Source organism: Anneissia japonica, unplaced genomic scaffold (assembly GCF_011630105.1).
Source record: "Anneissia japonica isolate Jap-2015-1 unplaced genomic scaffold, ASM1163010v1 scaffold1272_len640109_cov177, whole genome shotgun sequence".
Classification (NCBI taxonomy): domain Eukaryota; kingdom Metazoa; phylum Echinodermata; class Crinoidea; order Comatulida; family Comatulidae; genus Anneissia; species Anneissia japonica.
The window spans coordinates 353,643-368,697 of NW_022700814.1; the positions used below are offsets into that span (position 1 = coordinate 353,643).

A 15,055-nucleotide genomic window follows, 5' to 3' on the forward strand; every position below is an offset into this window, starting at 1 on the left:
ATATGTTTCAGTGCTATTAACTCAAAATATTATTTTTTGAAAATATCATAAAAACTATCCATATAGAGGTATTGATGAAAATATAGGTTGTTTTGGCAATCAGTATTTCGGGCTCCTTATAAATCAAGCCCTATGAATCAGGACCTGAAGGGCTCTATTGGTTGGAAATGGGTACAAGGACCAGAAGTCTACATGAACCTATCGTTCAACACACATAGATTTGGCTAAAACCAGTTTAGCTGACGGCATTAAGCTAAGTTTGTATCAAGAAGATTATAAGATCTTTACCTTACTCTTATACTTCTCATGACCCAGCTTGAATTTGATGTAAGGATCGCTAAGTCCATTATCATCCATTGGAATCAGATTGCGTCCCTCAAGTAGCGTTATCGTAACAACTCCGCTCCATATTTGCATTTTCATCTTTCGTCGTTGACTTTCCTGTTTCGATTTCTTTGCTAGGAACTAAAATGAGGTAAAATATGTGGTTTTAACTTCACAATTCAATCTCTAATATAATAATATTTTGTACAAACTCTTCAATTGAAAACATTTAATAACTACAATTTAATTGTGTATGTCTAGCTAGAACATTTTGATTGTGGAGACCAACAAAATAAACAAAGTTTGTAAAATACATACAAACATACTTATAGAAACATTCTTATGTTACAACATGTTTAGATAAGATGGATATCAATGTGTGAAGATGATAATGATGAAAAGTAACAGACATAATAAGTAGCAATGATAAACATTAATATTACTTATAATAATAATTACTTTTTATATTTTTAAACATTGATAATATATATATAATGGATAGTATTAAAATGTTAATAATATACAATTAATGTATTCATTTACAATAATAATAATAGTCATTAATTATAACTATTATTCTTCCAAAAAGCAATGTTGATTTTTACCCAAAATGATGTCACATAAGTGGTAATCGGGCCCATACAATTAGGCCAGCAAGCTTGCACTAGTGGATAGGCTTAAATTTAAATTTGTAGCGGGTACTGCAATGAGATTAATTACATCATGCAAAAATATTTAAGGATGTAACAAGTGTTCAGTGCGACATCGATGTCAGGTTTGGTTAAACAATATTCATAATTAATTTCTTTGACACACATTTTGTTTTAACATCATTATTATCAATATATCACAAGTCTCGCCACAATAACTTTGGTAGCTCATACTGCAGATTATGCTATGTGTGTCCTATATACCAAATTAAAAAATCAACACAAAATAATTAAATACATACAACAACTTTAATGTACATAAATCTAAAAACAAATTCAGTGAAATATGCTTGGGATGGATAAACATTGACTGTATAACTAAGTAAATTGCAAACACCTTTGGAATACTAATTAATCACTACTGTAAATTATATTTACAGCATTTTATATTGAGAATAATTAACTAAATGCACACAGACTGTGCAGCATTAGAATTGAATATGTAGAACTAGAAAGTCATATTTATGCAAAGAAAAAAACAAAAGGCAGAACATATAAACATACAACTTACATCTACAACTGTCAATACAATTGTTAGTGCGAATCAGCGTAAATCAGATCTCTTCAACTAAAAATTACTCTAAGGCCTCGATGGTCACTGTGGAGATGCTTCCCAATACAGAAACCAAACCCTAATATTGTCTATATATGAAGTATATTTTTTAACTAAAGGCAGAGTATACCATCTAAATATTTACTATCATAATCAATAACATCTGTTGTAGCAGAACTTGCTCCATACAAAAGATTGTACATATCAACTATGGGATAAAATATACTATGCGATAAAATGTACTATGCTAAAAATTCATCGATAATAATTTTTAATCTTCAGTATTCGGAATATTCTTGTATTTAAAGATAATTAACTACAGGGACAATGATCAACTCCAATAATAAAAATTAATAATTTAATTATGGCACCCTCACACTCAAACTTATACAAGGCCATGTAACAATTTAATCATGCAATATATGGTTGCTAACCCAAAACATCCATCATAACTTTTAACTTCCATATCTAAATATCTTTCTTTTTCTACTTTCAAAGGTCTAAGCCAATGTAATATTATTGTCTCAGAACAAAATTACCAATCATATCACAGTAATAATTTGACTTATCATTTTGCAATCATAACTAAATTTGACCAATCATAATACAGTATGAATTTGACCAATCATATTGCCACATAAATTTGGCCAATATAACAACTGACAAAATAATAGGTTAACTATAAACTAATAAGAAACACAGAAAGACAAAATTTTAGATTTCGGTACTGGAATATGTGACAACACAGAAAAAGCTTAAAGAAATATTGTCAAGACGCTGCCACAAAAATAATCTAATGCAAACATTTGCACATACAATAAAAGCTAATTACGTGCTAATTGGTTGTGTACATTTTATTAACAATGTTTACCTTACTATCCCTTCTCTGGTCTGATGCCTGCAATAAACAAACACATTAGACAACACAATTATTTAACTTTCTTTCTAATACCAGCCATAAAAAGATAGCTACAATATATTAAAATTTAAATTATGAAAATATTTCCATTAATCCATTTATTGATCATACTGTATAAATCAGTTTAAAGTATTAATTTGTTATATTTTTCCGCTTTTATTTTGCACTTGGGTTGCGGTTTTCTGCACATAGAAGATATGTCATAGTGTGTGCTTTTTTAAGTGTATCACTTTTACCATTACCATCAGAATATTACTCAATTTTGAAAGCTATGGAAATTTTAATTCAGAAATTTTACATGTTATATGTTACAATGTTAGAAATTAAGTTAGCTTTAAGACAATGGCATCTATAAAGTCTGAAATAGTCATTTTTATGCTAACATGTATGTTATTAATAATATTTTTATGATATTAATATTTATTAAAACATTTATATTAATTGCTGTTACCATGTTAATACAGAAGTTATTATGTTAATGTATATTAAAATAATTGACACTATTCTATGTTTCTAATAAGAGTTATTCTAATGTGTTTTTAATAAGTGCATGTACATATATATATGTTTTTATGTGTTTTTTGTCTACACAGTAATAATAAGATTAATTATGATATAAATTTTATAAATAACTGTTTGTATAAATAAGTAAGCTATGTTAGTGCAAATGCTACCTTGAATTTAGTTTATGCATGTGGGTTATAAAAAATAATTTTTAGATCACACTTCTTCTAGGACAATATAGTATTACTGTACTACAATATTTTTTTTTAAATTTTAACAAAAGAAAAAAAAAAAGTTTGCAACGATATATTATTAATTTCTTGATTCAGTAAGGTTGAAGAAGATGCCCATTCAACCTAGAGATTGATCACTTATTTCACTTGCTTTGTCTTAACAAACTTTAAAAAATAGAAAATGGCGGCACCTATCATAAGCCGCAGCTTGTACATTATAGGTACGCATGTGAACTAAACTACACTTGTGAACGAAAACAAAATAAAAATTACAATAATGAGTATCAACAGAGGACAACTTTGATACAGTTTGGAAATTGTACTAACTATTCTGCATGAGTGTTCTTACGTGTCGTTTCAATGTGATTAACCTCCATGATTAAACTAACTTTTTTATTTTGGAGATTGAAAGATTGAAATGAAGACTGATTACTAGATGGAGCATTGATTGCTGGAAAGGACAGGGTTAAATCACTAAGCAACCAGTCATCGCAACCAGCAGTTTTATTTAATACAATACCTAAATATAATTATATAAAAAAGGATGACTGACTTCATAAAGCTATTATAGTCAAGTTATTTCTGACTCTATAGGCTTATTCAGCCTCTATTTTCAATAGGGTCCTCAGAACTTTACAGGACATGACTATAATTGCATAATAATAAAAGTTGTAAATCCTTGCCGAGCCAAAGGCCTCATATAGCTGGAGCTTAGCTCCACTTTCAGGTAGATGAGATTGTGATGCTCTCCTTTAGCAGGATGCTAGTCCACCGCAGGTTACTCCCAGCAATACTGCTGATACAGCAAGGTAGATTTTTAAGGACAAAAGTGAAATGGACAGCGAAAGATTGAAAACCCGACATCGAGGTTGGGAAAACAAACAGCTTCCACATAATACTACAGTTTGGTGTTTGATGAAACCTGTCATAAATCTGTCTAAATTTGAACCAAATTACTCTTTTGAGACCAATGTGATGAATCAAAAAGAATAACAATGATTTGTAAAATGTAATCTAGACTTATGAGTAAAATATGAGCAGAAATTGCCTCTATATAGACAAACCACCTTTTAAATAAAAAATTTATAGACCTATTTTGTAGGTCAGAATTTAAATTTAAAATGCAATTAGATTTAGTTTACTGCTTCTTTAATTCTATTTAGTGCTCTTGGTAAGAGATTAGGAGAGGGATTTCGCCACACTTTCTTGGCAACAAAAGAGCGTAATGTAAATATAGTCTGAAAGTGTGCAATGCCAAGTAAGTTTTATAGAGCTCAGTGGGTCATCTCAAAAACTCAATAGGTCATCTATAGGACTTAACTATAAAATTGGATTATCACTCATATTTCAAAAACAGAGCGAGTGTCTGATCCCTGTAAGAGCTCAGTAAGAATTTCAATAGCTTACAATTCAAATAACTTTGTACTCCCATACTTTCTAGTACAGACATGTCTGACATTTACAAGTAGCATATGTATGGATCGTGACAACAAGTTTAGCCTAATCGGTTGAAATACGCATGAAATATTTACCATTTTTCAAAACACTGATGTCTCCTCGTAGCCTTCTGTAGAAACACCCATAGCATGAACACTTTCTAGTGACAGTTAATTTAACCTGTTTGCTTATTACAATGCATAAAAAAAGAGCTTTTGACTTGACACTATACTAACTTCATCATCATCATATTGCACTTTTTCAACAATATGCAAAACAGATGGTTGTTGCTATGTTACCATAGGAAATGGAAACCAGGTATATTTTTTTTGGTTTTAGGATATACCATTTTTAAAGTATTATAATATTCAAATTAATATCTGACATTTTATAAATAATGGCAAAAATACTGAAGAAAATATAACAGGATAAGCTTTAGATGTTTCCAAATGTTTATTTTTTTTTCAGCTAGGAATTTTTTTCTTCCATCATAGCAGTCAACCTTTAGTTTTGTATGTTAAATTTTATTGAATATTTACATGTTAATATGTCTCGGCCTGTTCCAAAATAGAATATGTTGGATTATAAAATATTCATATTTCTCACTTAATTTTTTTTTTTATTTAGAAGGAAAAACACTTTATTATTACTGAACATGGCACCTTGGCATTTAGATAAAAGCTAATCATATCTAGATGTATTGACTAGTGTGTACTACAGTAACTCAGGTGTACTAACTCAGGTGAACTAACAGGTATACTAACCCAGGTGTACTAACTTAGGTGTACTAACTCAGATCAACGTGAAGAGAACTTGATAAGAGAAGATAACTATCCAAAAACCTTCATTTTCACTCCATTAATAACTTAAATATGTAAGAAATAGCTAAGGCTACAGACACAGGCTAATGCTGCCCTTCACAATATTAACTACCCAAACCTTGACAAATCAAATAGGTGACTACAGTATTAGTAGTAGGTGATTTCTTCAAAAAAAATTATGTTACCCCGTAGGAGTTAATGATGATAATAATAGCGGTATACAGTTTTATAATACTGCACACGTAGTAATTTTATATGAAAAGAATAAAATTATTAGAATATATAATAAAAATGTTAAAGAATTAAAATAATGTCAAAGATAATATTAACATAAAAAATAATAGACTATCATAACAATAATACTATTAAAAATAATAATAAAACATAACTTGATAAAATATAAAAATGAAACAGATAATAACAATTTTATTAAATGACATGAAAATAAGCATGATAAGAGTAAGTCAGCATACATACTCACTCTCACTAACGCAAATAACAGAAAGTATAAATTAATATAAAATTCTAAAGGAAATCAAACATGCAAAACCACATATGCAAATTAAAAGCAGATTATGCAATTAAAAGCAGAATTTAAAATGCCATAGCATCAATGTACCCACATGTATTTGTGTTGCGGTGTACAAAGACGAGGATAAAGCACCATCGCCGTCATACTTTTCCTCCTCCTCGTTTACACTGAGGCTGCTTTTACTCGTTATTGCTTTCTGCCATTTCAGTTTCTTAACAGTGCGGGGTGAGGACTAATAGCATGCAAATATAAAGAATATAAGACACAATGCAAGGGTTAATAGTAGGCAGAAAAAGACACCAAGCACAGTTGATAAGAGAATGCAACAAATTCAAAATCATAGAAATAAACATAGAAACATAATGCAAAACATAAAGCAATTAAATAAAATAGCAAACAATTTATAAAAACAAATAAAAAATTATCAATCATTTTACATCCATTTTAATCAAAATTATCAACACAGTTATAATAACCTTACAATAAAATGGTTTTTTTTTAATTGATTACATATATATATGATCCAATAAGCTGATATTGCAAAAATATTATCAAGGTTGTGATGGTAAAAATCAATGCAGTATGTACAACGGATGTTCTCAACTTTTTTCCTCAAAATAAAATATAGATATGGCCTTTCTGAAAATGATCAATTATTTACAGAGATGTACTTTAGAGAATTGTTAAACAAGGTATAGTTAGTAGTAACATGACAAACATACTGAATACATTTACAATTTAATGAATCTGACTTGATGAATCTTGATAAAAACATATTATATTAAATAAAAATGGTTATCATATCATGAAATACGACATATAATTCAGTGTTCTTTTGAAATTGTCAAACCATTTAAAGAAATTGTTATGATATTAAACAGATGGACAAAAGCAAGGAATGAGCACATCATGATTTGGAAAAATATGTTATGAATCAAATTTGGGCCTGAAAGAAATGAGGGAGCCTGATGGTAATTCTTGAGATCAAAAGAACCTACTAGTGCATGGATTTCATTAGACCAGGACTGCGCCTTATGGCGGAAAAATCTTAATGGAGAGGCTGTCTTTTTGCGTGTTTTTGACGAATGGAGAAGAGCAAGTAATTGATTTTCGGGAGATGGATGCAGGTAAGTATTGTCATCCACAGAAGAGTGAAGAGATTGTGACTCTGTAGATTGATGTAAAAAATCATCTTCAAACACAGTGTCTCGTTGAAGCTAAAATACAAGAACAGTTAGAATGCTTAAATTTAAAGTACAAAATTAACCTTAGAATAATGGAATGCTTTAAGTTTTGTCAGAAAGTGATGTCTTTTATTAAAAGGAAGTTTGAAAGTATGACAAGTTGAAAGGAAATTGTAATGACAGGGAAAGAAAAAATGGTCTGTGAGGCAGAAATTTTAGAAACATTGATGATTAAATAAAAAGAAACAGACAGTTGGTAAAATCACCTTTCAATCTGATGTTTATCTGTAAGTCTATGTACTTCATATTGAACAAAGATAAATGGAAATACATTGGCAATGATCAACTTTAATTTTGTAGCTCATCATAAGTAATTTAATATTTCTTTCTGAAATTGAGTATAATCATATTGGCCATTTACTGATTAATTTAAAATATGCAAAATAGTAATTTCAAATTAACTATTAATACATTAAGTACTTTGTTGTAAAACAACTGAACAAGTGAAAATATTTCATGTGATTTGATTAAGGATTATTACATTTTTTGTATAACTAATCTTTTATCTTTCTCATTTAACTCCCAAAACCATTCTTAAAATGCAAGCCTCTACACCCTCTACTTATTATGAACATGCCCTGGGCATGAAGATATATATCTTTAACTTTAATTAAGCATTTATTCATAAATAAATTAAGAATTATTTCTTTGTTTTGGTTGTTATAATATTTATAACAAACACTCTTATTGTCAGCATCTTGAATAAAGAAAAAACAAATAAAGATACAAATTTTATTAAAAAAGCACCGGTTTATCAACTGGTAAAAGAACTTTTCAATATGGATCTGCCACCATTGTGATCTTTTTCGCTAAGCGCCGCTCTCAAATAAGCGCTTCAAAATCATTCTATTTTGAATAAACATCACCGCGCTTAATCGAGAGTACATATTACCCTGTGTGTAATTGTAAAACTTAGAGAAACAGGGACAGTGTTCTAATGAATAAATAACACAATGAAGACAGATGCATATCATTATTAACGTTGATTTACATGATGTAGGGCCTATGATAGGCCTGCTGACCTATGTGAATATATGAGATAGGTATCATAAAAACGGGCATGGAAAGCACCAATCCAATATCTTTTAAATAAGCACCATTCTCAAATAAGCGCTGCACTGAAGCCTCTGAAAATGTTATAAGTGCTACAGCGCTTAAATCAAGGATTTACGGTACAGAAAAATGCAACCAAAATTGAGTTTGAACATTTTCAAAATTTTTTTTTATTCATTTTGAATTTTATCATAATTCAAATTAACTTAAATTATCCCTTGTTTTTGTTATAATTTTTCAGTTATATATTTTATGCTTGCTTTTCAGTTATCATACATTTGTTGTTTTTTAGTAATATTAATCAAATGTTTATGTCAATTTTTTAAATTAAAATTTCAATTCTTAACCTTTTAAAAAATAACTGGACCAGTTGGGAGACCAGTACTTTTGTACTGAAAATGTATCCAGTCAAAAGAAATTTCTTTCTTAATCTATTTATATTTCCTTTGTTACTTGTGTTATGTATTGAGGGTCCCTAATGATCAGCTCCGACAGGAAGGACCACCCTCGTAAAAATTGTTGAAATAAATAAATAAATAAATCACTCAGGTGGTAAACGAAAATAAATAATCCTGTAAGGGATTTTATATCATTCATTTTCAACATCCGAGCGTGACAGGTGTTAATCCTTTCGGCAATATTCCTGTGTCAGCAGAGATACTTCATGTGTTGCCATGACAATGGAGAAGAGAAAATGAATCAAAGTTGATTGAGCTCCCAACTATTAATGTTTTTATATTTTTTTATTTTATCCTATTTTTAATAAATATTTGACATTTTTAAATATTATGAGGTTGAAGTTAATTTTTATGAACCATATAATATATAAAGTATTCTAAATTTTCATAATGTATTTTATTTGATTAATTTGTCTGCGTTACTAATTTTTATGATAATAATTTATAAAATCCAGAAATAATATTTAAATGATTGATTGATTTACTTATTGATTTGCTGATATTTTATCAACATTTTTGTTAATTTATCTGTTTGAATTATTTGTCTATAAGTAATTAAATACAGATTTTTGAATTTGAATAATTAGTAATTCTACTAAGTATAATAGCAATATTGTTCAGTCATCAACATTTACAATGTTTATAACCTATTGTACAAAATTACTCATCTTTTGACATCTTGTTTAAATGCACAAGAGTCTTTCATCCGTGAACTGCGATTTTTGACACGCTATGATTTCTAGGCTAGCTAATAGATTACAAAGCATACAAAAGCACAGAGAATGCAAGAAAAAATAAATAAACACTATTTTGAACAGAGGACAGTTGCTTTCCAAACTATAACATTACCTTTTCCTATACTTTCCCACCGATTGCACTGTAAGTTCTCTATACTGTAGTTATTCCCACTACGGTATATGTCACGTGACCGGCTGTAACAAACCTCGCGGAATGTGTCTATCATCTAAATGATATGATTATACTCACTCTAATAAAGTTTCTGGGCCTAAAACAGCATTCAAATGCAATAATATGATTGATTGCAGTTTCAAATGTGATAACGTTTCAAACTTGACTTTATTATGATTGGCGGGACAAAGAAAGTCTAGGCCAAGACCTGTGGTTCCATAAATATAGGAAGGCAAAAGCTCTCCTTTTATTGGTTTTCCATATACTGTATAATCTATTTCTGCTGGGTGTTTATATATCAAGAAGAGAAATTACTTCTGTAGCATTGTAGATCTATACAAGATGCTGGTAAACAAGAAATGAGGGTAATTTTTAATTTCCGTTGCAAGCATTGCAATCCATCAATATGAATCAAGAGTATGTATTAAGTGGTTGATGTTATCGTACAATTTTTATCAGATTGTTTTCAATTGCTAAGAAAAGAAATTAGGGGTACTATCAAAATATAATACCTTAAATTTCAAATGCTAAATGGAATGGATTTTTTTCTATTCTTCAACACTAGCCAAAAAGCACATGAGTATATGTTACAACAACTTATAAATATTTAAAATTTTTAAATAGTATTTATTCTAACACACTTAATATAATTAAAAATCATTGAAATACATAGCAAATTCTCAAAATGTAGCTGGATTGATATGGCTTGCTAGCAATTATAAAAATATAGGACAAACTCATCTTGCATTATATGAAACTTTAGTTATGAAAATGAATATTTTTTGTTTGGTATCATAAAGCAAACATTTTATACCTTCTTTGGCAAATCCGAACCCCAGCCAAAAATCTTTATTTTAAATAAGTTAACATTCTTCTTTTCAGAGAAATTTAATATTAAATGGCATATTATGTCAGCATAGCAATGCTTGGCTGTCATGGTGCGCATGAAATCCTGTATGAATACCTATATAACGCAAGACAAAATATTACATGGGACCCAAACAGGGAAAAGTTAGGGAGCGTCCCTCGCTGCAACATGTCTGTGAAGGCACATCTGTGTATGATTAGCATGTGTTCCATTCAATATCCAATGTAAGAATACAGACATTGCAGAAGCTAAAACACTAACATATTTATCAAGAAATTGTGTGCATGGGCACAAGATTTTCATAATCATATGATAAGACAATTGACTTTGATATCAATATCTCAGGAAATCATTTTAACATTTAGAACTCGTCCCAAGTAAAACTTTGTCTCAAACAAATTGGGTATTAGGTTAGCAAATTATTACTTTTATTATTATATTATTATTAATTTTCTGTTTAGTGCCCTGAACTAGTATTGTAAGATTATATTATAACTAAGACCTCAGAGTTTAATTAAAGTGGTGTTACAAGTGATACACACACACACACTGCCATTTATTAAAAATAAGTTATGTAGCTGACAGCATTATACATTTTCACATGGTTAGTAGCTGTTAGTTTTACATATGAAAGCTTAACAATTTTTTACATTCTCACTTATGTTAGTCATCATTTCTCATAAATTATATGGTATTATATTGATAATACATTACAATTTTAAATATTTATATACGTCATTTCATTAACATATTCATAAAGAAAAGCTTGCAATTCTTCAAACTCTCTTATGTTAATCCTCATGTTACAAACTATATATTAATATATAGGCATTTACTTATATTCTCATATTATTTCATTAAAATTGAATATGTATGTATGTATATAAATGTTATACACACATAAATAAGCTTGATAAATGATGTGCAAACATTTTTGACAAATTACCCTTTTCCTCATTTGCGGTGTCCAATTAACATGCAACTATTAAACAAAAATTTTAAATATATAATAAATAAATCAAGTATGCTTAGTTAGGTCATCAAAACATATTAGCTATCCACATATCTATGTATTAATTTTATTCAAGATACAAGATACAAGTCAACTTTATTGTCAAAATAATACATTCTGAGATATTTGTTGTACATGACATAGAATCATCGTTCATAAACATATAGAGTGTTAAATAAAGATTTCTTAGAAAATAAAAATTTGAGTCCTTTGCAGTTATCTTCTGAAATTTTGGTTAAATAGGTTACAAGCGATGTACAATGCTGAATTTTTAAAACGGTTTGTGGATATTTTGTTTTGTTTATGTCTAACCCTTCCCGATCTATTTATGATAATGTCTGAAAATAATGGATGGGATGAATCTTGCATAATTGAATTAAATTTCTTAAGTAAAAAATCATTAAAAATATCTTCCAAGGACTTAACGTCGGCTCCAAATACTGATGTATCTAAATACATTTATAAATAAATAAAAACATACTGATCTCACATTTCAGTATTTCACCTGTAACATCTAAAGCCCTGTTGAAAAATGTTGATATTCTGGACAGGGCATACTCAACAGTTATGTGTGTTTCAAGTTAGAGTGTATATCAATGGCCAAATATACCATTTAACTATGTACTATATTTATATTCACTTAGATTACAATTTTTCTTTACTTTCAATTATACTTTATTTCTTTGACAGCCCACAGCAAGTTCTCTTTCCAATTATAAGATCGAATGATCCTCTAGAAACTCTAAATTGTAATTATTAAACTTCAGAAGTAAAGTTTGTTCAAGTTAAAAGAAAAAAAAACATCTTTTTGAATTTTGAATTTGAACCCAGAATCCTAGAATTAGAAGGCAAGCATTCAAAGCATCTTAACCAAGCTGCACAACTCTTACTCTTTATATTTTATGATTTTTTTCCCCTATTTTTTGTACACCTTAAAATATGTTGTTATATATATGCCCCATTTGTGTCAGATGATTCTATTATTTCTTAGATAAGCTCCAATAAAGGAAACTGGCATATTATTAAGTTTTTATGCATAATACCCCACCTCTCTGAAGGAGAGGTGAAGGGTATTGAAATAGTGCATCTGCCTTCTGGGCGAATAACACAAAAACTAGACTGGTTTACTTCAAATTTTCACACACTGATAATGTTACTTGGTCCTCCTCAAATTTGGTGCGGATCAAAAGTAAGATGCAGAATGTTATTTTTATATTTTCAGACAGAGCCAACTTGAGCCGATCGTTTGACAGAATTGTTTGGTTATACCGATTCGAATTGAGTGGATTGACAGCAGGCCGACGTGACCGTGTGTCCAATTCTGGCCGTGCAAAAGCACATTGAAAGACAAATTAAGTATGTCTTGTCAATAATCAATATACATTGCAAGACAATGGGTGCTGTTAAATTGGAGGAAAATGAGAAAAAGAAGACACTCTTGGATTGCCTAGGCCCTAGTTAGTATGCTTCTAGCTAGGCCAGGCTAGGAAGTAAGTACTTTTTAGGCCTCGTAGAATCTATGTATGAGGTATATAAACAAATATTGACTGGTCTAGATTCAGGAAACGGTGAAATCTATTGCCCCTCGGTGATGTGGAGACCATAGCCTATCTTCCCTCTGGCCTTTGGTCATCGGGAAGATCCCCACATCACCTCGGGGCAATAGATTTCACCATTCCCCTCATGAGCAGTCAATATTTGTATATTATATTTTGTTTTATATAAAGTATAGTAAATATACAATACATAAGATACTGTATCTCATTTCTTTTCTTTTTAGATATCAAAATTTTTAATTATAGTACAGTAAATAAACTGTTAAATATTTTCATTTAAAAATATAGATTATGCCCCATATAATTTTGTTATGCATTTATTCTAGATACTCAATCAAATAGTTTTATAATCTGCCAAAGAAAGAAGCAACAATTTCCAAAAATTGATTTAAGTTTATTTAGTAGGCTCTAGCAAGCAGAGATTAATGGAAAATTATGTTAACATAATCAATAAATTTGGTTAGGATTATCATGCAAATCGACTACAGTAGCAAAGCTGCAAACTAAGATTAGCCAGGGTATAAGAAACACAACCTACATGATGTCTGTCATCGATAGCAGCAGACTCCATTGCCTGTTTTTCGGAGGTCAACTCCGGGTCAGAGTGTTCTTGGTGGTGATGTTGATGACGTTTACGGTGTTTAAGAGAATGTCGACCAACATTAGGAGAGAACTAGATAAAAAGTTTGTGAAAAAAGATCGAAGAATTCCCAGATAAATAGACAGAGAAAAACCAAAAAAAGAGAAAAACCTAATTAAGAAAAAATACATTAAAATTAGACGGATGTTAAACATGAATAGCCTTGATATACACTGTAGAATTTTATTTCAATTAAACATATTTTAGAATAAACAAAAATAGAAGAAAGTAAAATGCATTACATTATTTAAATAATTCACAAATTATAGTGTTGGTTGCAGATTGAAACTGATATTATTTGTAGCAATAAACCTTGCAGAATAATAAGAGATATCAAATCAATGTAGTGTTTTTTTTAATTGTAAATATTTTCTGAAAGGTAAACCATAATAAGGTACAGATTATAATTAAATAAGTTCATCAGGTTTGTAGATGTACAATAAATATAATTTTCTTTTAAACAAAACAAAGAACCATTTATTATTGACAGAGTTTCGAGTATCCTGAATGATACCCTTCTTCAGAATGATGGTACTGTAGATCCTTCATTCTGTTTGGTTGAATCCTGATAGTTCAGTTTGTGACTTTCTTTTGGTAGCCTTAGATGTTTAGCTTTTTCTATCCCAGATGTTTCTTTTTTTTTTTTGGGGTCATGCTGTTAACCTTCTCGTAACCCTGCTACGTCTGTTCCAGTCAACTGATAACAGCAAGTAGAATTCATTATATGGAAGCTACATCAAGCTATACTATACTTGTGTAGCTCCTTGATTATGGATTCACATAAACGAACAATGTTTCTTTTTCCTGATCCACAAGTTATTGATATGGACAATGCTAAAATTCTTGGTATTAAGAAGAGCGAGACCAACGTCATAGAATTTGTGAAGCCATCTGGATCAGCAATGGTGTAGCTAGGTGAGAACGGGCCCCAGTGCAAGAAAAATTGCCAGGTTCTTTGCTGTGCTGTAAAGTGTCAACCGAGGATCACAGGCCTGAGTTATGGCTAGTGGGTGGGGGTGTGCTGAGAGCTATCAATTTCCCCCAGGGGTTGGGGAAACTCCGAACGCTAAAATTTTCAGGAGCCTTCTTGAACTTAAAAAATATTTCTGTAACTTGGTATGTCATTTTTTTCCATTCTAATTAAGATAAACAAATAATTTGTAATTTAATAACTCCTCCATTTTTTAATATCTACTGTATTATAACGGCTCACTCGCCAATGGTTCCGATGGTGGATTACCCCGGTGTACTGGTCCATCAATAACAATCCGGCCACCAGCAC

General features: G+C 30.0%; 1 protein-coding gene across 18 annotated transcripts in view; it reads right to left on the reverse strand.

The window, feature by feature from the left end:
* LOC117103432 (multiple C2 and transmembrane domain-containing protein 1-like) overlaps positions 1 to 15,055 on the reverse strand; it is an 85,936-nt gene that overhangs the window by 28,696 nt on the left and 42,185 nt on the right. For 10 of the 18 annotated variants that reach the window (XR_004444592.1, XR_004444593.1, XM_033243976.1 and 7 more), the window contains exons 5-9: positions 13,672 to 13,806; positions 7,032 to 7,250; positions 6,125 to 6,265; positions 2,459 to 2,485; positions 289 to 465 (exon numbers count right to left, since the gene is read on the reverse strand). Coding sequence is in view for 16 of the 18 variants with exons in the window: in XM_033243976.1 (XP_033099867.1) it covers positions 289 to 465; positions 2,459 to 2,485; positions 6,125 to 6,265; positions 7,032 to 7,250; positions 13,672 to 13,806 (699 nt within the window). In the remaining 2 variants the exon portion in view is untranslated. Of the gene's footprint in view, positions 1 to 288; positions 466 to 2,458; positions 2,486 to 6,124; positions 6,266 to 7,031; positions 7,251 to 11,511; positions 11,548 to 13,671; positions 13,807 to 15,055 lie in introns of all 18 variants that reach the window. The other 8 variants (XM_033243980.1, XM_033243974.1, XM_033243981.1 and 5 more) reach the window with 8 other exon arrangements.